Here is a 25,000-nt window from a genome sequence, read left to right on the forward strand (position 1 = left end):
TTAGAGATTAGTGTGCCTTTCTTTTACTTTAAATAGTTATCTTATTGTTTTGTTTTTTATGAGGACAATTTACTTGTTTTCTATAAATCACATTACTGTTATTTAGCATAAACAATAACAAATGTAAAGAGCTTTTTTTCTGGAGAAAATTATGTTCTTTTTTTTTTATTTAATTGAAAACACATTGTGTAACTCTGCATTATAAAAATGTCGTGTGGGTGGGCATAAAGTCATAGTGTTTAAAGCTAACTTGTTTTTTGATATGTAATGTTAAATTAACAGCAGACGTTTTTACACTATCCTAGTTTTAATCATACACGTAAAAATGTAAATGTTAAAAAAGTAGTGCTTTTATTAAGCGAATGTTGTATGCAAATTATCTCCATACTTTATTTCATATAGCAACTGGATGAGTTTTTATTAAAAAAAAAGTTATTTTTTAATTGGAACTATTCTTTCAAAAATATGTATTTGTTAATTTATAATTATGAAAAATAATTTAAAGATGATTTCAGGTATTTATAGAATAGTATATGCTATGTAAATTATATAATAAACCTATAAACAAAAAAATTATAGTGTCATTAAAGTCATATGTACTGAGTTCAGTGAAATTCTTGCTTGAATGAGCTAATCAACATGCAACACGTTGCCACTTTATGTAGACAGAAACACATAGTAGTAATAGGCACAAGCAAGGAGCCTTCTTAGGACAGTGGCCCACTGGAAAGATTCCCTTACTTGCTCATTTCATACCAAGTACATTTACCAGTAAAGCTAAAAGTGTGTTTTTAACCTCCTTGGCATTAACCCTGAGTATCTCCCTTGCTTGGAATTTGATACAGTATCAGTTAACCCCTCCTTACCAACTACTCATGTTAACCTAATTTGATGAGTTATGGAGCAATAAGCTTGAATGATGCTCTGGAAAGTATTTTGCTGCCATTTTGAGGATCTATGCATTCTGCTACTCCATGTTAACTCATCAGTATTCATGAATGGGGCAGCCCTTTTAACCAAAACACTTAATGGCATGTAATTGAAAAGCTTTAAGTTCAGTTTTAGAACAAATTGAACTAAACCATTAGTTGAATCAAGTGGTCATTTGGACAATGCGAACTGTTCCTCAGCCATTGACATGAATATTGATACTGATGCATACGGCACTGTATGACCAAACCATTGTGATATTCCTGGTGAATTATGTCTCGTGAATGTTCGCTATGGTGCAGATAGCTTTGTGGCAAAATGATTGTGATCAAGTGGAAGAACATTAGCTCCCTAAGCACTGTTCACTGTTTTATGTTGAGGGAATGTTGAATTGACTAAGCCTTACGCTAGGTAGCCTACAGTAACACAATGGGTGGCATTACTCGAGTGGATCAGCCACTGATATTTAACCCTCTCATACTCAAGCAATAAAAAAAAATTATAGGAAGTACGTGAAACGTGCTTCTGCTGTCCTGACTGCAACTTCTGGTTTTGCATTGGAGACTGTTTCAAAATATGTCATATGAAAGACGTGTATTAAATCTGCATCAGTACAGCAGTTAACATTAAACAGACCTTTACTTCTGTATTTATGTTGACATTTTGGTGTTTACATGTTTCTGTTGTATTTTTTTTCACAAGCAAAAATGTTTTTATGTGTAACATTTTTGGATTATTTAGTAATGCTCAGTTTGAATTTGTCTGTTGATAAGTGGGTTATAACAAAACCTTTTGTTGTTTGACCATGTGGTATGTGCTTAAAATAAAAAAAAAAAAAACTTTGTTGAAGGGAAAGCTTTCTGGAGATGTAAGGCTTTTGTGATAAGATACATGCTAGCAATGATTTGGCTTTGATAGTATAGGCAGGGAAATTGAGGACAAGACATGGACCTAGAGTGATCTATATACTCCATGAATGAAAGGACCCTTAGTACTTAATAGTACAGGCACATAGCCAACAGAGTGTTATATATCTTTTTGAATGTGTATATTAGGACAGTTTACAGACATAAAGAGAGATCTATGACCTAGATTTGAACAGAATATGGGTGGTCAGGAACACTATGGATGCCTTGTCCCTTATACAGTTATTGGGGTTCAGTGATGCAGAAACACCAGGGACCACCATAAAGAGCTATAGAGAATGATACCTCAGGACTTTCATAGTGTATTCTTGAACTGGATTATGTTTCTTACCCCAGAAGTATCCTCATAGTAGTATATAAAGATGCTACTGGGTCATTGAGGTGAGAAATCAAAAGGGAAGAGAGAGAACATGAGCATCAGAAAGGTGATTTGGAGAGTTTTTTAGAGTTTGTGGTACTAGCTATTTTAGTAAATTGAATTTAACTTATTGCTAGTCAATGTAGTTACTAGGAATTTCCCTTGGTGTTACACCCATGAACGTTACATAAGTAAATGCAATTAACTGCATAATATATACTACATGACACCATTCCAGCTTTATATGCAGTTGTAGAGAATAATAGTATATTGCAGAAAAACACAAAAATATAAAACAATTTGTTAATGCAGAATAGCATTCACGCCCAGTAATATGTCATGTTAGCCAGTTGTAAATATTATTTTGAGATCATAAAGATGCAGACAAGCAACAGAGACTTCGTATAACCAGAGTGACTGCGATATGAAAGAAACTCTTTAAATGGCATGCTACTGTTTATGTTTCAACTGAGCAGATACACTGTAACTATACAAGTCACATTACTGGACAGATAAGGACTCGACCTTATGTAGTCAGGCCCAGAGAGTCAGCAAGGATTTATAATTTATATTACATTTGTTGTTTGGTTTCTTTGTCTTCTCCACTTGCTCAACCCTTCCTTGTGTGACTTGTATTGAATAAACCATTATATTTAAAAAATATGATTTAGATTTTGGTATTTTCATATTCAGGTTAGGGTGGCAGAGAGAGATGCCCCTGTCAGTTTGTAGACATTATTCTTAGCATGAGGTGCAATACTGTCCATAAGTACAGAAAAAAACAATGATGATCCTGTAGCAATAATACAGTAAGTAGAGTAAAATCTTCCATTATTAAAAAAATGAAAAAGAAGAGGTGCTGCATTCTAATGTTGCAATTGCTACTTGACAAAATGTGCAATCAGTTTTCCAAGAAATTCATTTTGTGTGGGTGTCTTTCTTTCCTGCCTTTCCTACAGGTTGACCCCTTCTGTTCCCTTTGGCTCATTATATACTCATAATAAAATCAGCATGCAGGACCTCCTTCCAGCAGGAAGCACACCCAAACTCTTGCTTCTAATACTCCCTTCCTGCCTCAGCCCCCTATGTTGATAGCAGTTGATTAATCAATTAATTTGAGCGCACAAAAGTTAGAGTGGCAGTATGGGGCTAATAATTAAATATAAAACCAAAAGAAACCAGCTAGATATTTTTCTTTTGCATGAAGTTTATGGTTTTAGATACATAGCCATGCCCTCTCTAAATTCAAAAACATTTTAGGGTTATTTCAGTGTTGAATCTTACATTCTTGAATTATTACTCTGTGGAAACATTTTCAGTTTATAAATTGTATTTACATTGTAGAAGTTTCATACCCTTGTGCCTAATGCACACCATTAGCTACACTTTGCATTTTTTTCTGGTACCTGAGGACCATTCTGTGCTAACTTGTTCTCATAGCTAAGACTGTTCTTCTCACCGGGTCCATACTTGTCAATTTTCTTCTTTTTTCCCTGTAGTTCATATTTTTCATATTTTATGCATGCTGTTTTTTCTATAGACTTTGATTTTTACTTTGTCACCTAGTTATTATGTTTTTTGTTTTATTATTACTTAATTGTTGGCTGAACTTGGCTTTTTCCTTCCTTGTGCCTTTTGCTCTTTTCTTTCCTTGGCAAAACTGTTACATGACCACTACACCCATCTATCAATCACTTATCCATCTTAAATTACAAACCCTACTTTTAAGCAGCACCAGCAGTGACTGTAATGTTTCCACCCTGGCACAGTTCCTCCTGCCCATTTAAAGAAACCCGTCTGAAAGGAATAATTGGTAAAGCAAAGGGGATATAAATGTAATCTGTGGTAGCTCCTGCTTGTAGAGTGTGACAAGTGGAAAGTGATCTTTTTGGTTGTGCGAGTGTTACTGTTAATCTGTCTAATTTGATTTCCTAATTATTGGTTTTGCGTATTTATGTTCAGGTTGACATTGAGTATTACAGTATGAAACTGAAAACCTGTTGTCAAGTATTCCAAGGGTATGCATTTTAAGGTCATGTGAATAATTTACATTTTCTAATAAATTTGGGCATGGTTCCAAAGACATACCATGCAAATTAAAATTATTTTCTTTGCTTAAGGAAACCAGACACTGCAGAGGTGACCTTCCACTAATATAGTGATACTCAAATACAACTTTTAAAGGTCCTCTTGGCAAAATTTCTCCTGAGTCAAAGGTCCAAGAACTGTAGTCCAATAAACAAATAAATATGAAACAGAGCTATGTCCAATTCAGCGTTCCAAAGTAAGCAAAGTAAGCATTGCAGTTTTATTGAGAAAAATGACACCTTCTTTCTGTAACCAAGCCATTCAGTTCTCACTGTAAATATATGATAGCCAACTGGAGATACTCATGCGTGTGGTTGTTGGTGAGTCTACTGTGGTATGAGTTTTTTTTTTTTAATCATATTAATAATTGAAAATGCTGATTCATAGCAGTATTATGAACATTAGAATTTGAAGGAAGAGTTTTACAGGAGGGGAACATTTGCTGTATTAACCACACTTGTGCAGAAAATGACAGGGTCATAATGATCTCCCTTCAGAGGAAGATTTTTTTGGAGGTCAATCAACTCAGTTTACAGGGAAATAGCACATGTCCGTTGACAGACTTCCATGGAGAATTCTTTGACACTTTTTACTGCAAATTTGTTTTCAGTAAACAGTAGGACTTGTAAGTCTTCAAAGTGAGTTCTTAAATTTTCAATAAATTTGTCTAAGAGCTCAACAAAATTCTGATGGTGCTGCTTTCCTCTTGTTTGTGCCAAATGTTTTGAGGAGTGATGCATACCATCCATCCATCCATCCATTTTCCAACCCGCTGAATCCAAACACAGGGTCACGGGGGTCTGCTGGAGCCAATCCCAGCCAACACAGAGCACAAGGCAGGAACCAATCCTGGGCAGGGTGACAACCCACCGCAGGACACACACAAACACACACTAGGGCCAATTTAGAATCACCAATCCACCTAACCTTCATGTCTTTGGACTGTGGGAGGAAACCGGAGCGCCCAGAGGAAACCCACGCAGACACGGGGAGAACATGCAAACTCCACGCAGGGAGGACCCAGGAAGCGAACCCAGGTCTCCTAACTGCGAGGCAGCAGCACTACCACTGCGCCACCGTGCCGCCCACATACCATCCTGTATGTTATATTTAAATACCTTCAGTTTTCCCCGGAAACAACGTACTAGTGACATAAGGTCATGCATTGTGGTGTTTCTACTCTGGAGCTTGATACTTAGGTCAGTGAAGTGCGATGTTATTGCAGACAAAAATAACTTTAATTTTCATTCTGTATGAAATACACAATGTTGAGCATTTGAATTGCTTTGTTTCATCAGAAAAGTTTAAATTGTGAATTAAATTGTGTTTGGGTCCAGATCCAGACAAGACTCTGCCTATTAAGTGTCACTGCTCTTTTGGAAAAAGTTGCAACGATGACCTACAAGTATTTTGAACTTGCCCAAACCTCTTGTCAAGTTGGAGGCCTTGCTGTATTTTTATATTTTTTATAAGAAGGTGTGGACATCCACAGTTATAATCTTAGAAAAACCTTGATATATTTATCCCTGAGAGAGTGCATAATGTTTGATGACTGTAACTTGACCTTCTTATGTAGTGAATTGTAGTGAATTAGCTGAGAGCTAGCAGATGCAAATTGTGTAGAAAACTGATAACACTGAGTGACCTTGACACAGTTTAGAGTTAGCTGCTGTAGCACTGCAAATCTTCAAAGATGTTTACAGTTTTTAACATCGACTGTTTTCTTAAAGGAGCTACAGTAGAATGACAATGATGAAACAAGGGTCTCATTAATATATTGTTTAAATTAAACATGGTCTTTACCAGAAAACAGTGAAATTACATAATTATGTTCAGTGAAATTTTAATGAAATTTCAGAGATTAAAAAAACAAGTTATAATGCAGTCTAAACAGCAGCTGTGGGGCATCTGTTGGTGAAGAAAGATTCACTGAGACTGACTTTGTTGATGATAATGTGATCTTTGCCGAGTCAATTGAGAGACTGAGAGAGGAGTCTGAGGGTCTGGGCTTGCGAGTGTCCTGCATAAAAAAACAAGATCCAGGCCTTTAATGACCTCTTGGGCACAGCCATCAGGAGTGTGTCTGTCTGCAGAGAGAGTGTCGACCTTGTCGAGAGGTTTACTTACCTTGGCAGTGACATTCAAGTATCTGGTGACTCTTCCCATGAAGTCAGTAGATCCAACTTTTTAGAGTCATGGTGCTTCCTGTCTTGCTATATGTTTGACACTATTCAGTGATCTGAGATGAAGATTGGACTCCTTCAGTATTGTGTCTTTTCAGAGAATCCTTGGGTACTGCTGGTTTGATTTTGTGTCGAATGAGTGGTTGCTCATGGAGTCGCAAATGAGACACATTACCAGCATTGTGAGGGAGCAGCAGCTACAGCACTACGGCCATGTGGCGTGATTCCCCAAGGGTGATCCAGCTCACGGAATCCTCATTGTTTAGGACCCTAGCGGCTGGACCAGGCCAAGGGGGATGCCCACGTAACCCCTGGCTGCGGCAGATAGAGGGTCATTTTTGGAGAGTGGGACTGGACAGCGTGTCTGCCTGGGTGGGGGGTTGCCAACCAGGATCCCGAGCTCTTTCGTCATGTGGTGGGTGTGGCAACATGCTGTACCAGTGCCTGCTCCCCAACCTGACCTGACCTAAGCAGCCAGTCTGTCTTTTCATTAATTTTAAGACTTTCTTATTTTTTCATACTTATCAATTTGAAAACAAAATACAATACAATATAAAAACGTTAGCAGCCATCACTTTATCCATTATCCCCCAAATAAGCATAAAAAACTATTTTAAATTGTTATAAACATTATTACTGATTATCTGCCTGTTCTATGCATTTGGACTATGTTTATTTCTTAATTCATTCATTTAGAACTCAAAAAAGCAACATATTGAAAAGATAATTTTGCAAACATCTAAAGCAGATGGAGGCATTGCATTGCCTAATTTTCAGTTTTATTACTAGTTTACAAATATATCGTATTTTATGGAGGTAGAAAAAACAAAGAAACAAAACTGGATGTGCTTGTTTAAGCCTCAGTTGGAAAATTAATTTCAAACTCTTAGTGCACTTTCCTCTGTGCACCTACTTCTACTAAAGGAACGTGATGCGTAATGTTTTATGAGAAAAGCATTAACAATGAGAAAGGAAGGAAGGAAGTCATCAACCAATTGGTAAACACAGAACATCAGAAGGTAAATGCTGGAGTTATCTAGATAAAAGGGATTAGTAGTTGGTATAATCAGAATTGGAATTACAAGCATTTTTGTTAAGAAACATCAGATTTACCACTGTAGGGAAAAAAAGATAAAAATGAGACAGATTAGTAATGCTGGGCCGCATATTTCAGGAAGTTGGATTTAGAGAATTATGAAAAAGAGAAAGAAACAAAAGCTTTTTGACACTGGACATGGAAAGTATGTGGTTACTAACTGCATTGAACCTTTATCTGGCTGTATAAAGCTAAGTTACTGAACATCTGAACTTTACAACAGCATAAATTTTACTTAATGTCATACACACTTGATTTCTTCTTTTGTGGTGTTAAGCAAATTTGCAGCATACCTGTATTGTGAACTTCAGATATTTTTTATGCCTGTGTTCAATATATACCGTTCCAACAGCATAGCACTTGCTTCACAAATTCAAATTTAAGTTACTGCCTTCTTTGTATAAATATAGTGGTATTTTACTGATATTTCAGTCCCTAACACCCTTCTCCCTGCTCTTCGATTAATATACCTCTAAAGTACTTGTTGACCTTAGCTTGACAACTTGATTAATAAGTTGTGTCTTATTTTGGTATTATGAAAATGTGGGTTAGCTTACTCCATGGCATGATTAAGTTAGGAAGGAATGTATATGCTGTGGGGCATCTGTTGGGGAAGCTGCTGAATCTGTTGATTCACTGATCTCGACTTTGCTGACGATGCTGTGATTTTTGTGAAGTCAATGGAGGTTCTGATCAGGGCTCTCAAGAGACTGAGTGAGGGATCTGAGTGTCTGGGCTTGCGAGTGTCCTGGATAAAAACCGAGATCCTAGCCATGAATGACCTTTTGGGCACAGCTATCAGTAGTGTGTCTGTCTGTGGAGAGAGTGTCGATTGTTTCAAGAGGTTTACTTACCTTGGCAGTGACATGTCTCTGGTGACTCTTCCTATGAAGTCAGTAGACTGATTGGGAGAACATGGGGGGGGAGTGGGGGTCATGAAGTCTCTGGAAAGGGGTGTGTGTTGCTACCCATATCTTTGCAAAAGGACAAAGGTCCAAGTTTTTAGCGTCCTGTTGCTTCCTGTTTTGCTATATGGTTGTGAAACATGGATGCTATCCAGTAACCTGAGATGAAGACTGGACTCCCTAGGTACTATGTCTCTTTGGAGAATCTTTGGTTTCTGCAGGTTTGACTTTGTGTTGAACTTTGCTCACTGAGTCCCAAATGAGACACATTACCTGCTTTATGAAGGAGCATCAGTTATGGCATTACGGCCATGTGGCACGATTCCCTAAGGGTAATCCGGCTCGTAGGATCTTCATTGCTGAGGACTTGAGCGGCTGGACTAGGCCAAGGCCACACCCATGTAACACCTGGCTGCTGGCAGATAGATGATCAGTTCAGGAGAGTAGAATTGGACCGGTTGTCTGCCTGGGGGGTTGCCAACCAGGATCCTGAGCTGTTTTGTTGTGTGGTGTGTGCGACAACGAGCTGTACCAGTGCATGCTCCCCAACCTGACCTAAGATTTTCTGTTTATTTCTATGATCATTTAATAGTTGTAATCAGTGACATGTCGATAATATTATAATGAAAGGTGATAGGGGCAACTACTTGGGTATGTTTTATATATCTAGAGGAAGGAAATCCAGAAAGATAAAACTGTAAATGGAAAGGTTAGATGTCATGCCAGTCCTTAAACTTACTTAAATGTCAGTTATGAAAACTCTGCAATTATTGTATAATGTTTAAGTGATATAATTTATAATTTACATAGTTCCAGAGATAATTGTGTCCTTTAATTTATTTTTGCATTCATAATTTCTCTTAATTGTGCTTTTGCTTCAGAGCAATATTAAAGATATAAAACATTATTGTATTGTTTATAATTGCCTTCCATGTATTTTAAATATTTTTAGCTGGACATTACTTTGGTCTCTTGTATTAAACAAAGGCATCTGAGTTTTTGCATCCATTGTTTGTGCTTTTATTTTGGCATAGCGTTTTTGGGGATAACAGGGAAGGTGCCAGCGGTAAACCTTGCTTAGGGCTCCACAAGGGCTATGACCGGCAATGAACAGAAGTTCCTGTTTAGAATGTAATTAAACATAGTCAATAGAAATAATAAAATGTGCAGTTCCTGTATTATTATGTTTTATTTATCTCTGAAGTTATGGTTGTTTAGCCTAGATACCCAACTACGTCTCAAGCAAACTTTTTTGAAAGCTGTTAGTATTCTTAGTTTGAAGTAAATGCTTGGAAGACTGAAAGATGTGCCAGTACCCACACTAATTTCAGAATAGAAAAAGAATTAAGAAGCTGAACATTTTTAAAAGTAATGCATTTTTCTTGTCAGTGGGAAATTATAAAAGTAACATTTAACATTCATATGGCTGATAGAGGACACAAACATTTATAGTTTTTACAAAAAATAAAGAGTTTGTGCATTAGAGACACATTCATACAGATCCAATTTTTATTACAGATTGATTGATTGATTGATAGAACGAACGAATGAACTAACTTTATTTGGCCCATGTGGGGAATTTGGCTTTTTATAAAAGCTTTTTAAATAAATGAATATGCATAAATAGGTAGATAGATAAGTAAATATATGCATACACTTTGGACTGAACACGCACCAGAATGACTATAAAGCAAGAAATAAAAAAAAAAAAAAAAGAAACTTCTGACTTGGCTGTTACAGTCACAGTGAGGCATTATGCAGGTGTATTGCTGCTGGCATAAAGGATCCCCAATAGCATTTCTTGAATCGCTTCTGCCGAATGATTCGTTAGCTGAAAATAATCACTATTAGTGTGTCAGAGAGGGGATATGAAGCATTGCTCATAGTGGCACTCAATTGTTTTGTGTTATTTAAATTTTGATTATGTAATCGGATTATGAATACATGTAAGTCCTTATATTTTGTCCTTTGTAAAGATTATTAATGCAGTCATTATGATTTGTTCAAGTCATGTTCTTTACTGTAAGGGAAAAATATGTTTTCATCACAGATTGTTGAGTGTATCTCTTAATTTATCAGGGAAATTCAGCTGTTTGCTCTATTCCTTGAAAATTAGAGCAATAGTCTGAACAAGGGTCATAATATTATCAGAGCCTTGTTCACATTTGGACCTCTTACATAAGCTGAGAGCTCTTTTGTAGAAAGGTTTCATTGTAGGCAATATCAGACATGGATAAATAGTTTTCTATTTTTTTTAATGTAACATTTTTTTTTCCAGATGGAAATTTGTCAGTACTTTTCATCATTAAATAACAAATGGTCAACTTTTAGAGAAGAATTTGTTCTTTTTTTTTGTTATTATTTTTGTATTTCCACACCCAGCTTGCTTTAGTTTGATGCATAAAATAACCCTGAATGCTTTTAATGACTCAGGGGGAAGAAGAGTAGTCCTCTAAACTAAAAGTTGCTTGAGAACTAAGAAACGTCCTAACTAAACACGCCATGTAAGTTGAATGTAGAAGGAAAAAACCTGAAAGCGTCATTTAAGATCATCATTTCCTCTATGTCTGATTTAGCTTTTATACTCCCATCCTTACATAGAGAAACACTTAATTGTGAACAGGTAGAAAATTCTAAAATAGGACTCATTTTGCTGCTCCGTGATGGGTGGCATAATCTATAAGTAATTTTGAATGGACACATACAAAAACATTATAAAAATGTGTTTACATTCAGTGATGCATTATTTCCACAGGTTATATTTGCAGCTTGTTTTGCAGGTTTAATATTTCAGAGTGTTTTTTTCTGTAGAGTAGGTTGTAAAAGTAAAACTTTTTCTGTGATTTTGTAATGTAGATGGACAATTTGGGAATTTTCACTTGTAGAATTCACAGTTGTGTTTGAATCAAATCAAAACGATTAGGTGAAACTATTAAGATGGTAGCCACTCTACCTATGTTACAGTTACAAGAATTTGGGTGTAATCATTACTTTGAGCCCTTTCTGTAAATATAGGCGCTGGGGACAGTGGCAAGTACTGTACTAAAATTACTCATTATGTTGAATATAGAAGATAATGAAATGTTAATAGTGTAGGGTCAATGGGTTTCATAAAAATATCATTGTACCTGGAGGAAAATATAATGACAAACTGTAATACACCTTCTAAAGATTTGGTGGCGGAATAAGAATAGTAATATCATGAATTAATTGTGTAAAGCATAAGAAATCACAATTCAGATGTTTTTTAATTTTTGAAAATGATATTGAACACATTATATTTCCAATTTTGTGATTTTGTTCTGTTTAGAAAAAATAAAAATTAATTGCAATTGAGCAGAAAAAAAAGAGTTTAATTAGGAAAGGGTATTTCTTTTTTATTGGGTTGTGAGCAAATCAGCAAATAAGTATCTCTTCAGGTAGGCTTTCAGAACCTAGAGAGAAGCTTAATGGCATTCAAGTATAGCTAATTAAAAAAAAACAGAATGTAACACAATAAGTGTAGTACTGTATTGGATCAATACTAAAATTTTGATATTGGTACCGACACTAGCACTTTAGTACTGGTAAACCAAACACCCCTTCCCCAAGGCTCCTAGCTGCTATGGTCCCTGGCCCACACACACACTGCCCACCTAAGCCACACACTGTACACTTGGGGTCAAAGGTAACCTGACTTCCACACAATCATTTAGTTGTGCCTGTGTCCCTGGGGCCGCACTAACAGGACAATAGACACATAATAAATTGTTTCTCAGATTGCTGGATCTGTAACCCCTCTGCAGTCTGTGGATTCCTGAAGAATGTGTTCCTTTCAAGCTTTTTTATAACCAGGACCTTGGAAACGGTCCACCTTGGACTTGCTTCAAAGAACCAGTGGCGAGGAGTGGTGGTTGGATTTGTTGATCAGAACACAAGGTGTTGGTATGCAAACTTTTAATACCAGTACCAAATTTTGCATAATGCTGGTACAGTGCCCTTTTAAAAATGTGGTAGTTTGGAACTATTTAGTACCTTTATACCATACTACACTGAATAAGAGTATTGAAACTTTCAAAGGAATAAAGAATACCTATTCAGCTTCTAGTTTCCAGTCATCCTTATGCTTTTTTTTTGTAGTGAAATTCTGGAGATTGAAAAATAAAATATAAAAACCATGCACTATTTAATTAGGTCAATTATATATATCTACCTTAATGTTTAATTTTATATTTTTTCCCTGCTTATCATTTTTTACATTTATCATCATTTGTGAATATTATATATTAATACAATAATATTTATTGTATTATAAATTATTACTTTTAATCTGTACCTTCTGATTGTAGATGAGTCAGTGAATGTTCTCTAAAGTAATACAAACATAAATACACTAAAACTTCTCAAGTTGCCTAGTCACTAATCTTAGCTAAACAGACTATGCAGTAGTCAATGTGATAGAGATTGGCAATAGTCAATGTGTATGATGTCTTTCATTTGGAAAGTTGTTTTGGTAAGTTGATGTTGAAGATAAAGTGATGTTTTGAATTACACTGTTAACTAGAGCACATTGCAATTACACAAAAATTTTCCAAGGATGTATAAGTAGAAATCTATGCTTTTGAAAACTTGTTAATTTTCCGATGAGAGCTAGTACAAAGTTTATTTATTTATTATTATTATTATGTTTTTACTAGCAAAATACCCGCGCTTCGCAGCGGCAAAGTACTGCTTTAAAATTTTAAATAATAAACTGAGGGAAAATGTACCAATAATTATTTGTTAAGGATCTCTTTGTATACCACATTGTCATTTCACCCCTCCGGTTGTAATATGACCAAGCTGTGCGCTGAGCTTACTCTTGAGCATGCAACGTATAGTTTGCCATGTGAAAAACAATCTTGCCTCAAATCAATGCCAACCTTTTGTAGGGTCTGTCCCTGAGACTTATTAATTCTCATTGTGAAGCAGAGCCTTACTGGAAATTGGAGGTGTTTGAATTGAAATGGGAGATCAGAGGGTATAACGGGGATGCGAGGAATAAAAACTCTCTCCCCTGAGTCACCGCCAGTAAAAATAGTTGCTTCAATTAGGTTCTTTTGCAGGCATTTGACCTGAAGTCTCGTGCCATTACAAAGTTTCTTTGGCTGTAAGTTTCTCAGTAACATTATTGGTATACAGTAATCCCTCCTCCATCGCGGGGGTTGCGTTCCAGAGCCACCCGCGAAATAAGAAAATCCGCGAAGTAGAAACCATATGTTTATATGGTTATTTTTATATTGTCATGCTTGGGTCACAGATTTGCGTAGAAACACAGGAGGTTGTAGAGAGACAGGAACGTTATTCAAACACTGCAAACAAACATTTGTCTCTTTTTCAAAAGTTTAAACTGTGCTCCATGACAAGACAGAGATGACAGTTCTGTCTCACAATTAAAAGAATGCAAACATATCTTCCTCTTCAAAGGAGCAAACAAATCAATAGGGCTGTTTGGCTTTTTAAGTATGTGAAGCACCGCGGCACAAAGCTGTTGAAGGTGGCAGATCACACCCCCTCCATCAGGAGCAGACAGAGAGAGAGAGAGAGAGACAGATAAAAAAATCAATACGTGCCCTTCGTGCTTTTACGTATGCGAAGCACCGGGCAGCATGTCGCTTCACGAATCAGCTGCACAGAAGGTAGCCAACGTGAAGATAATCTTTCAGCATTTTTAGACGAGTGTCCGTATCGTCTAGGTTTGCGAACAGCCCCCCTGCTCAATCCCCCTACGTCAGGATCAGAGAAAGTCAGCGCAAGAGAGAGAGAGAAAAGTAAGCTGGGTAGCTTCTCAGCCATCTGCCAATAGCGTCCCTTGTATGAAATCAACTGGGCAAACCAAGTGAGGAAGCATGTACCAGAAATTAAAAGACCCATTGTCCGCAGAAACCCGCGAAGCAGCGAAAAATCCGCGATATATATTTAAATATGCTTACATATAAAATCCGCGATGGAGTGAAGCCGCGAAAGGCGAAGCACGATATAGCGAGGGATCACTGTGTATATATATATATATATATATATATATATATATATATATATATATATAATAATAGCTGTACCCAGCCATGCGTTGCTGTGGCTCAGTCTGGTTAAATGGAAAAGAAAGAAAAGAGAAAGCGCACGTTTCTAATATGCTTAATTTCACAATGCTTGTGGGTATACAATATTTTTTGTTGTTCCATTGTCTGTGCAGAATGTTAGACTGAATAATATTGTTAAGTTCGTAGACGTCTTTGTTTTTGGCCGCAAGAATAGCTCGTTCACTCAGCCAGTCGTGATTCTTATAATTGGGTTGAATATTGGGAAATACTTTTTCAACCAATTGTTCTTTTGATGTCACTAAATTGCAGAAGTTATGAGGCAATGAAATTCGTCCTGAGGTCGGATCAACCGGCACCTTTCCGTTCCCAATTTCCAGATTTCTCCAACCCAGTTATTGACAGTTTGCATTATTTAATCGTAAATGCCTTTTCTCTGAAGCGTTAGCTTAGGAATATTTGATTGCACATACGACAAAAGATCACCCGTGTTGTAATTTTGTTCACGATGCAATTCTACATCGAACGAAGCAGCATCAGATCGATTCGGTGATGGCATTTCCAATTGATTGAGAACTTTGTTCGCGATTTCTAAGCACAAATCTTCAATCATTATCAACGCTTATTTGTAGATTTCTGCTGTGAAATCCATGTTTATATTTGAATTTTACTTGCGTATTCGACAGAAAATATCTTCAGCCATGTGCGATTTATATTTCTCCCATAACTGTGTTGGAGATGATGGAGAGCAGGCGGTCAATATGATTGCAAACAATGCACGAATTTGATTTGGATGTGACGTGTTGCACGCGTCATTAATGTATACATCCCAGTGTCGGTCGTTCTCCAATAAATTCAGAGCTTGACATGTACTTCGGAAGTGGCATGTGTAACGCCCTTGACAATTCTCAATTGCTGGAAAGACGTTGGGCCGGGCACATTTACCAACAGCATGTGAACAAAGAAGCATTCATCTTGATTGGGATGCACGATGTACATCATCGTAATTTCTTTGAATATGCCAGGTTGTCCGTTGACTCGCTCTCCTCATTTGCGTTGTTCAAATGATTTTCTACTCGCATTCCATGTGTAATACATAGGCACTTCTGAATACAGCAGTGTTTTCGCAAACACGTCATTTTGACATAACGTAAAGAAAGCAGTTAATGTTGTAGCCGGTGGATTCAGGGCTATTTGTTGCACATTTGCAGCTGTGAAATAAATGCGTTGTCCTTTCTAGATGTACTGCTAAGTGAACAGCATCTGCACTTCGTTCATGTATGGGAAATGAAAGACTTCGCTATACAGTTTCATTGCTGCTTATGTATCTTCCAGCCTAATACTGTGCGATTTCATCGATATGTATAACTGCATTCCTATCACTTCTTTCTGGTTGCATGCCAAAAACTGCCATGTTGCTGCCTTTATTCACGTACTTACAAATGTATTTGATCGAAACATTGAAACAGAATCATAAAATATTTTGGTATAGCGTGTGTTGCTTTTACATCCAACAGATGGCGCTGTGTTTTCAAAAAAAGCATGTTTTTACCTGTCACAGGTGTGACATCTATATAATTTGTATATAAAAACACGTGCGTATTCGAATGCAACGTTGTGTCAACATTTCAAAGCAATCGGTGAAGAACTTTCGGAGATTTAAGGTCTTGAACAAACGAACATTTACATTTTTTATATAAATCACTTGGGTCAATACCTAAAGAAACTTGAGACACAGAGACTTGTAGATTGTCTAATTCATGCTGCCATCAGGAAAAAGTAGTGTATCTTCCTAATGAAGAGGCGTATCTGCAAAAATTAAAAGATTTGTTGTTTGGTGAAAGTTGAATCCACATACGCTACCACGCTTAGGTCACAGACCTGCACAGATACACAGGAGATTTTACAGACAGAAACATTATTCAAATACTTCAAACAAACATAAGTCTCTTTCAGGAGTGAAACGAGCTCTGTGTGTAGTCGGAGGGGATAGTGCCGTCTCTCAATTAAAAGAATAGAAAATCTTCCTCTTCATAAGGGCACACTTCAGGAGCGGGACCCCCAACAGGAGTAGAGGATGTCTGGGGGAGAAGACAGACAATGCAATGAGACAAAAGGGCAGTTGCTGTACAGATTTTTAAATGTTTGAAATGCCACGCGAGATGCAGATCACGCAGCATGGCAGCAGCAGCAAGCCAGCAGCTGATAGAGCAAAGAAGAAGTAAAAAAAAAAAAAAAAAAACTATTTGTTTCCCATTGTATCACCATTTAGGAGGGGTTTCGGAGGAGCAACCGCGTCTCCCTGGGATGCGTTCAGCCCCCCTCTTCACAACACGACCGGCAGAGATGCAAAGTGGCTGGTGCGTAGTGCAGGCCTGGGGGGTTGGCAAGTGTAGCGAGCAGGGGGCAAAGCCCCCTAGTCTATAAGGAAAATAAAATTAAACATGAGAAAGTCTTTGAAATTTGAGTTTTTGTAATAATAAAATATGTACATTTCTTTGATACCATGAAAGAAAGCGTTTCAAATGTAGATTAATGACTAGTATTGTTCAAAGAAAACTGTAAAGTTGTATTTTATTTTGAACCAATTAATGTTTTGATACTCAGTCTTTATCTACAGAATATGTTGTGTTTGGAAGTTTGGTCTACTTTATATGGTAGTATATAGAACCATTTTATAGTAGACTCAGTCTCAATTTGTTTTACAGTTAGCATACCAGAGCTGTTTGTGTATTTTTACAATTGGACTGCTGGTAGTTTTAGTGACTTTCTCAGGTTCTCACCAAACATATGGGGTAATGAAACAGAAAATGATAGATACGCACAATACAAATGCATCAAGCCATGTTCCCTTGACCCACCGGTCCTTTTAAACAGGTATTCATGCTCCTTTGTCCTCATTACAGGTGGTGTGAAATTTTGACCTCCACAAACAAAACTCCTTTTTTTTTCCATTAACCTCTTTGCACTGCCTCGATTTAGTTAATTACCAGTTAAGATTCATGGAGACATTTATGTAATCTCTTGTGTTAAAAGACAAGTAACTTTACATAGAAATCAGCCAAACAGCCTAATATTTTTAGTCATGTGTTGTTTTCTGACAGCAATGGTCATCACTTTTTTGCCTATTGCAAAATGTCAGTCATTCATGAAGTTTTTTTTCTGCTTGCTCTGTGCTCTTTGGTATTGCTAAGAGAATGGCAGAGCTTCATCCCTGGATTTTCTACCATATTTATGGTGTCTTCTTAGCACACCTCTTTTGATTTAATGTTCTCTGTTAGTCAATGTGACCATACCTTCAAACCCTTAGCCTAACTTCTTTCTTGATGAAAGGAACCTTTTAGATCAGTGGTTGTTTCAAAGAACAATGATGCACTGATTGTGGAATTAGTTGGGCTTAAAATCTGTATCCACTGTGGATCCACTATTTTATGTTACATAGCTGAAAACAATCCTCCCAGATGCTAGGTTGAGAAAGAGCTACTGTACATACAGTCTTCTAATTATAAGGTTATGGGTCATTCTAAGACAATTTAGTATATTTTTTAATTCCATTTTGTACTGTTCTGTGCATGAAGCTTTTTCACCTACCTCTCCATTTAAGGTTGCTAGTAAAAATATTGTTTTTCTCCACAAATGTTTGTATAAACTAAACAGTTCTCTTGCATGACTTTACTTAATAAGAGGTGAATGGAAAACTATGTAAACCCTAGCCTAGACATTATCCTAGATGATTCTGAAAAGATGTTTTATAAAGTTCATGACTATTACAGATTTTGGGATTTATTTAAAATTTATTATTTCTTTCATGCTAGACCTATCCAAGAACCGGCTGACTGAGATTCCAATTGAAGTGTGTAATTATGTCTCCCTGGAAGTATTAAACTTGTATCACAACTGTATTAAAGTCATTCCAGATGCCATTGCCAGTTTGCAAATGTTAACATACTTAAACCTGAGGTAAGTGTTTTTTTTTCCTGATTCTTTAAAATTAAACTTTTAACTTCCTTTGTATACTCTATCTATCTATCTATCTATCTATCTATCGATCTATCTATCTATCTATCTATCTATCTATCTATCTATCTAGCTAGTTAGTTATCTATCTATAAAAATTCGATTTACTTCTCATAGTCAAACAGACTACTTAAAACAAGTTCCTAAATTAATCTGCAGAAAATATAATCAAGCTTATAAACCTGTTTCTATGTGCAATGAGCACAAGTAGAAAAGAGTCCATATTGTTATAGACTCGTGACTGTTTTTAAATGTGGTTAATATTGTATTTAGTTGATTAAGCATGGTTGTAAGTGTTAGTGTTGATTTCTGCTTTGTGTTCAATACAACTGGGATGAGTTTGGTTTTATGTGAGCATAAAACAGGGTTAAATGTGTTCAGTAAGTGAATGATTAGATATTGCTTCCATACAGAGAATCCATTAATAAGTGAGAATGCATTAATAAGTATGAATAAATAAAAATTGGTGCTTGTTCATTTATGCAAAAACATGTAGCAAACTAAAGCATATAAAATTGTTTAACTACACATATGATAAGGTGGTACTCCTTACTAAACAGAGTAGTCAGACTATAGAAGGCATGAATTCAGGGTTTAGTATGTTGATTAGCTCAGATTAGCTTTAATCACAAAATTAGAGTGCAGGATTTTTTTCTGAACTAGGTGATGTGTCATTCTACAAGGATCACTGCTGACTAGTGTTTGATTGATACTGGCTGACTTTGGTGCCAATATGAGCTTTCACACCTCCGTACTGATACCAAAATGAGAGAGAGAAAGGTTGGAAGCATGCCCTGATTGCAGCGCATTGCCGCACCTGTTTGCAGTGCTGGATGCAGATTAATGTCATACTCAGGACAGAGCGATTTCAAGTTAATGGCCTTGCTCAGGGGCCCAACAGAGTAGAGTCACTTCTGGTATTTATGGGATTTGATCCAGCAACCTTCTGATTGCCGGCACAGATCCCTAGCCTCAGAGTCTCCACTTCCCTGACATTACAATATGCATAAACTGCATTGGGGATTGGCACATTTTAGTATGGTTGTTTGCATTGCACTTTACAGGATCACAATGATGGTCTGTCCATCATATAATGCTGGGAAATCATTCTTTGTCAACTTGTGCTGTGTGAAAATGCCTCACTTGTTAACCCATCAAAATACATTTTAACTTCTTGTTTTAACTGAAAATACTATTTTCGCACCTGTCGAGTTCTGAGACTCTTAAAGACATTGGGATGAAGAAGGGATACTGTAAATGCTTGCATAGATTTGATTCAGTACGTTGTCTCCTTTGGTGCTATAATCCTTTTAATGCTGTTGGGAAATAAGTGCTATTAAATTTCTAAATGCATTTGGAAATATCAACAATTTTTATGTATTGTCTATAGTAAGTAATACAAGCAAATGAACGTACATGATCCTGAAGCTCCTGCTCTCCTTTTAGCATTCAGTGTCATTTCCACCTGTCTCTGCATTGCCTGTCACTAATTGTTATTATTTGGATACATTTATTGGCACAAACTCCACAGAAAAAGGGGAATTAAAAAAGAAAATAGTAGAAGGATGGTAAAGATTAAAGCTATTGTAAAAATATTTGAGTTTCCTCTCAATATAACATAGAAGAGTTCTTTTCTATTGCAAAATGAGTTGAGAAATATGTCCAGCGAATTGGACAGTAAATCATAAGATTGTCTCATTAATTTGTGAAACTGGTTTGAATAAAATCCTGCAGCCACAGTGGTAAACAGAGAAGGAACTTGAGAACCACTGCTGCAGAGTAAGTGACTTTCCATCCATCCATTATCCAACCCGCTATGTTATATATTTACAGTATATATTGACTGACATTATACAGCATTTATTGTTTTTATTCAACACTAGCAAAATACCCGCGCTTCGCAGCGGAGAAGTAGTGTGTTAAAGAGGTTATGAAAAAAAAAAGGAAACATATTAAAAATAACGTAACATGATTGTCAATGTAATTGTGTTGTCATTGTTATGAGTGTTGCAGTGTTTTATATATATAAAATACACACACACACATATAAACATATATATACATATTACATATACACATATATATACATATCTACATACTATATATATATAATATATATATATATATAATATATATAGATACATATACACATCCACATATCAACTATATATATATACACATTTATACACACACACACGCTTTATGGGTGATGATTGTTTTACTCTTTTTTATCTTTATTTTATTTTATTGTAGATCAACTCCTATCTGCGCACAGCAGGGCAGCCGTGGGCGGATGCGTATGGTGTATTCTGTGCATGTTATCGTGCATTGCGCTGTCAGTGGTATTTTGATAAAGAATTTGAACAACATATAAGAAGCGTATAAATTATTAAACAGTAAAACATTAACATTTAAGAAGTAAAGTTACATGAAGTACTACTGCAGTGCCTTCGGGTATACCTCATTTTTTGTTTGCCCATTACATGCTTAAATGTATACATTTTTTGGTGCACCTACCCGAGAACACGCGACATATAACCGAGCGTGGGAGAAGCATGGATTTTAAACACGCGTTGAGTAAATCTGCTGGTCTCCCTCGTGGAATAACTGGTAATGTTTGACTAAAATGTACAGTGAGTAAAACGACATTACCTCCTATTTTTTTTTTTACGATCTCTGAGATCTTGCTTTTTTCGGTTCAAGGCTTCATAAGCTCTTTTATGTTGTATGGTGTACTTATCCCAAACCATCATCTTTGAATGTTGCAAGACTTTCGCCTTGTATGTAGATCGGGGTAATTACATTCATTGCATTCCTAGTCTGAATCACAATTGATTGTATGGGTGGTTACCTGGCACTGTAGGGTTGCCACCCGTCCTTTAAAATACGGAATCGTGCCGCGTTTGAGAATGAAATTGCACGTCCCGTTTTGAATCAATACTGGACGGGATTTATCCCGTATTTTTTTTATCATTTTTTTTTTAAAGCAGCGTCTCATGCAAATCATCCCACACGCATTTTATGAAGATGCCTCCTTTCCTACTTTGGATTGGGTAATACTTGATGTCATCGTTAGTTTGATTGGTGTTTTTAACTGTCCAGTGAGGAGGGCGTGTCTTTTTAAGTACAGTCTGCAAAGTGATGGCACTGAGATGTGGCGTCAGCGCCATAGTTGAAGCCCCTAACGTTGCGGTCTGCAAGTCGGCTAACATCCGCCATGTGCCGTCTTTTCAGTTGCGAGAAGCAGATCATTGAATGGTTGAAACTGTTGCCCCTACGTTGCGCCACGGCGTGTGGTTCGTTTATACCTCGTGTCTTCTCATTAAACTTTTATCTCGCGAATATGTTATTGCAATCCGCAGCGGGAGCGTTTCTATAAACTTAATTGAAACTTACGTTTTACACAGTGCTTTGTTTCCCTTATGAACATGCTTGTATGCTTAACTCGCTCCGTTCTCAATTGTTTAATTAATTTTTTGCTCTTCGCTGTTTGCGGCTGTTCCTCCATTTCCCCCTACTTCGTTCTTTTATCTCGCGAATATGTTATTGCAATCCTTAACGGGAGCGTTTCAATAAACTGATTGAAAATAGTTTTGCATTTACCTTTTTAGTAAAAGGCGAGCTTTTAAGCCTGAGAAATCACCCCGTAAATGCACACGTTTAATTGGACATGTGTTAATATTTATGGTTACACAGTATTAAAAGACAGTGAACAACGTCAGTTACCTTTCTTCCCGCGTTGATAAAAGGTGAGCTTTTAAGCCTGAGAAATCACCCCGTAAATGCACATGTTTAATTGCACGTGTTAATATGTATGCTTACACAGTATTAAAAGACAGTCAAAAATTAACGTAATTTACCTTCGTTCCCGCGTGTGACTCGTGCTGTAAATCTCTTCCTTGTTTTTAGTTCACGTGATTACGTAGGAGGCGTGATGATGCGATACGTGACTCCGCCTCCTCCATTACAGTGTATGGACAAAAAATATGTTCCAGTTATGACCATTACGCTTTGTATTTCGAAATGAAACCTGCCTAACTTTTGTAAGTAAGCTGTAAGGAATGAGCCTGCCAAATTTCAGCCTTCCACCTACACGGGAAGTTGGAGAATTAGTGATGAGTGAGTCAGTGAGTCAGTCAGTCAGTCAGTGAGGGCTTTGCCTTTTATTATTATAGATTTCTTTAACTCGTCTCTCCTATATTTTGTATTTTGGTGCCTATATTTAAAACATTCCATTCCTTTTTTTACATTTTTCCTATCCTCTTATTTTCCATTTGATGGCTGTAATGTTTTATTACACCATAATTTCTGTTCAAAAGCTCAAATAACATGTTGTACATGCTGCCTTACTCTAATTTAAACATAGATGGTTTTTCACCATTTTCTATATTTTTGGCCCCTTCTCTTTCAGTGTTTCAGAAAGACTCCCTATGTTTATTTCTTTTAATTTTGATGATTATAACTGACAACTAATGAAAGTCCCAAATTCAGTATCTCGGAAAATTAGAATATCAATTAAGACCTATGCAAAAAAAGGATTTTTAGAAATGTTGGCCAACTGAAAGGTATGAACATGAAAAGTATGAGCATGTACAGCACTCAATATTTAGTTGGGGCGCCTTTGGCCTGGATTACTGCAGCAATGCGGCATGGCATGGAGTCGATCAGTCTGTGGCACTGCTCAGGTGTTATGAGAGCCCATGTTGCTCTGATAGTGGCCTTCAGCTCTTCTGAATTGTTGGGTCTGGCGTATTGCATCTTCCTCTTCACAATACCCCATAGATTTTCTATGGGGTTAAGGTCAGGCGAGTTTGCTGGCCAATCAAGAACAGGGATACCATGGTCCTTAAACCAGATACTGGTAGCTTTGGCACTGTGTGCAGGTGTCAGGTCCTGTTGGAAAATGAAATCTGCATCTCCATAATGTTCGTCAGCAGCAGGAAGCATGAAGTGCTCTAAAACTTCCTGGTAGACGGCTGCGTTGACCTTGGACCTCAGAAAACACAATGGACCAACACCAGCAGATGATATGGCACCCCAAACCATCACTGACTGTGGAAACTTTACACTGGACCTCAAGCAACATGGATTCTGTGCCTCTCCTCTCTTCCTCCAGACTCTGGGACCTTGATTTCCAAAGGAAATGCACAATTTACTTTCATCAGAGAACATAACTTTGGACCACTCAGCAGCAGTCCAAAGGCAAGACGCTTCTGACGCTGTCTCTTGTTCAAGAATGGCTTGACAAAAGGAATGCGACAGCTGAAACCTATGTCTTGCATACGTGTGTGCGTGGTGGTTCTTGAAGCACTGACTCCAGCTGCAGTCCACTCTTTGTGAATCTCCCCCACATTTTTGAATGGGTTTTGTTTCACAATCCTCTCCAGGGTACGGTTATCCCTATTGCTTGTACACTTTTTTCTACCACATCTTGTCCTTCCCTTCGCCTCTCTATTAATGTGCTTGGACACAGAGCTCTGTGAACAGCCAGCCTCTTTAGCAATGACCTTTTGTGTCTTGCCCTCCTTGTGCAAGGTGCCAATGGTCGTCTTTTGGACAACTGTCAAGTCAGCAGTCTTCCCTACAGTGTAGCCTACAGGACTAGACTGAGAGACCATTTAATGGCTTTTGCAGGTGTTTTGAGTTAATTAGCTGATTAGAGTGTGGCACCAGGTGTCTTCAATTTTGAACCTTTTCACAATATTCTAATTTTCCGAGATACCTGAATTTGGGACTTTCATTAGTTGTCAGTTATAATCATCAAAATTAAAAGAACTAAACATTTGAAATACATCAGTCTGTGTGTAATGAATGAATCTAATATACAAGTTTCACTTTTTGAATGGAATTACTGAAATAAATCAACTTTGTCATGATATTCTAATTTTATGGCCAGCACCTGTATATACAGTACTGTGCAAAGTTTTAGGCAGGTGTGAAAAAATGCTGTAAACAAAGAATGCTTTCAGAAATATAATAATGATTGTTTATTGTTATCAATTTACAAAATGCAAAGTGAGCGAACAAAAGAAAAATCTAAATCAAATCAATATTTGGTGTTACTACCTTTTGCCTTCAAAGTAGCATCAATTCTTATAGGTACACTTGCACAAAGTCAGGGATTTTGTAGGATTATAGTCAGGTGTATGATCAACCAATTATACCAAACAGGTGCTAATGATCATCAATGTCACACGTAGGTTGAAACACAGTCATTAACTGAAACAGAAACAGTTGTGTAGGAGGCTTAAAACTGGGTGAGGAACAGCCAAACTCTGCTACCAAGGTGAGGTTGTGGAAGACAGTTTCATGTCATGGCAAGATTGAGCACAGCAACAAGACACAAGGTAGTTATACTGCATCAGCAAGGTCTCTCCCAGACAAAGATTTCAAAGCAGACTGGGGTTTCAAGATGTGCTGTTCAAGCTCTTTTGAAGAAGC

The 25,000-nt window shown here is 37.0% G+C and overlaps 1 protein-coding gene across 5 annotated transcripts in view; it reads left to right on the forward strand.

Moving 5' to 3' along the window:
- lrch1 (leucine-rich repeats and calponin homology (CH) domain containing 1) overlaps positions 1-25,000 on the forward strand; it is a 397,155-nt gene that overhangs the window by 112,723 nt on the left and 259,432 nt on the right. For all 5 annotated transcript variants that reach the window (XM_051927322.1, XM_051927326.1, XM_051927324.1 and 2 more), the window contains exon 2: positions 18,358-18,502. In XM_051927322.1, the coding sequence (XP_051783282.1) occupies positions 18,358-18,502 (145 nt within the window). The remainder of the gene's footprint in view (positions 1-18,357; positions 18,503-25,000) is intronic.

Source organism: Erpetoichthys calabaricus, chromosome 4 (assembly GCF_900747795.2).
Source record: "Erpetoichthys calabaricus chromosome 4, fErpCal1.3, whole genome shotgun sequence".
Lineage (NCBI taxonomy): Eukaryota > Metazoa > Chordata > Cladistia > Polypteriformes > Polypteridae > Erpetoichthys > Erpetoichthys calabaricus.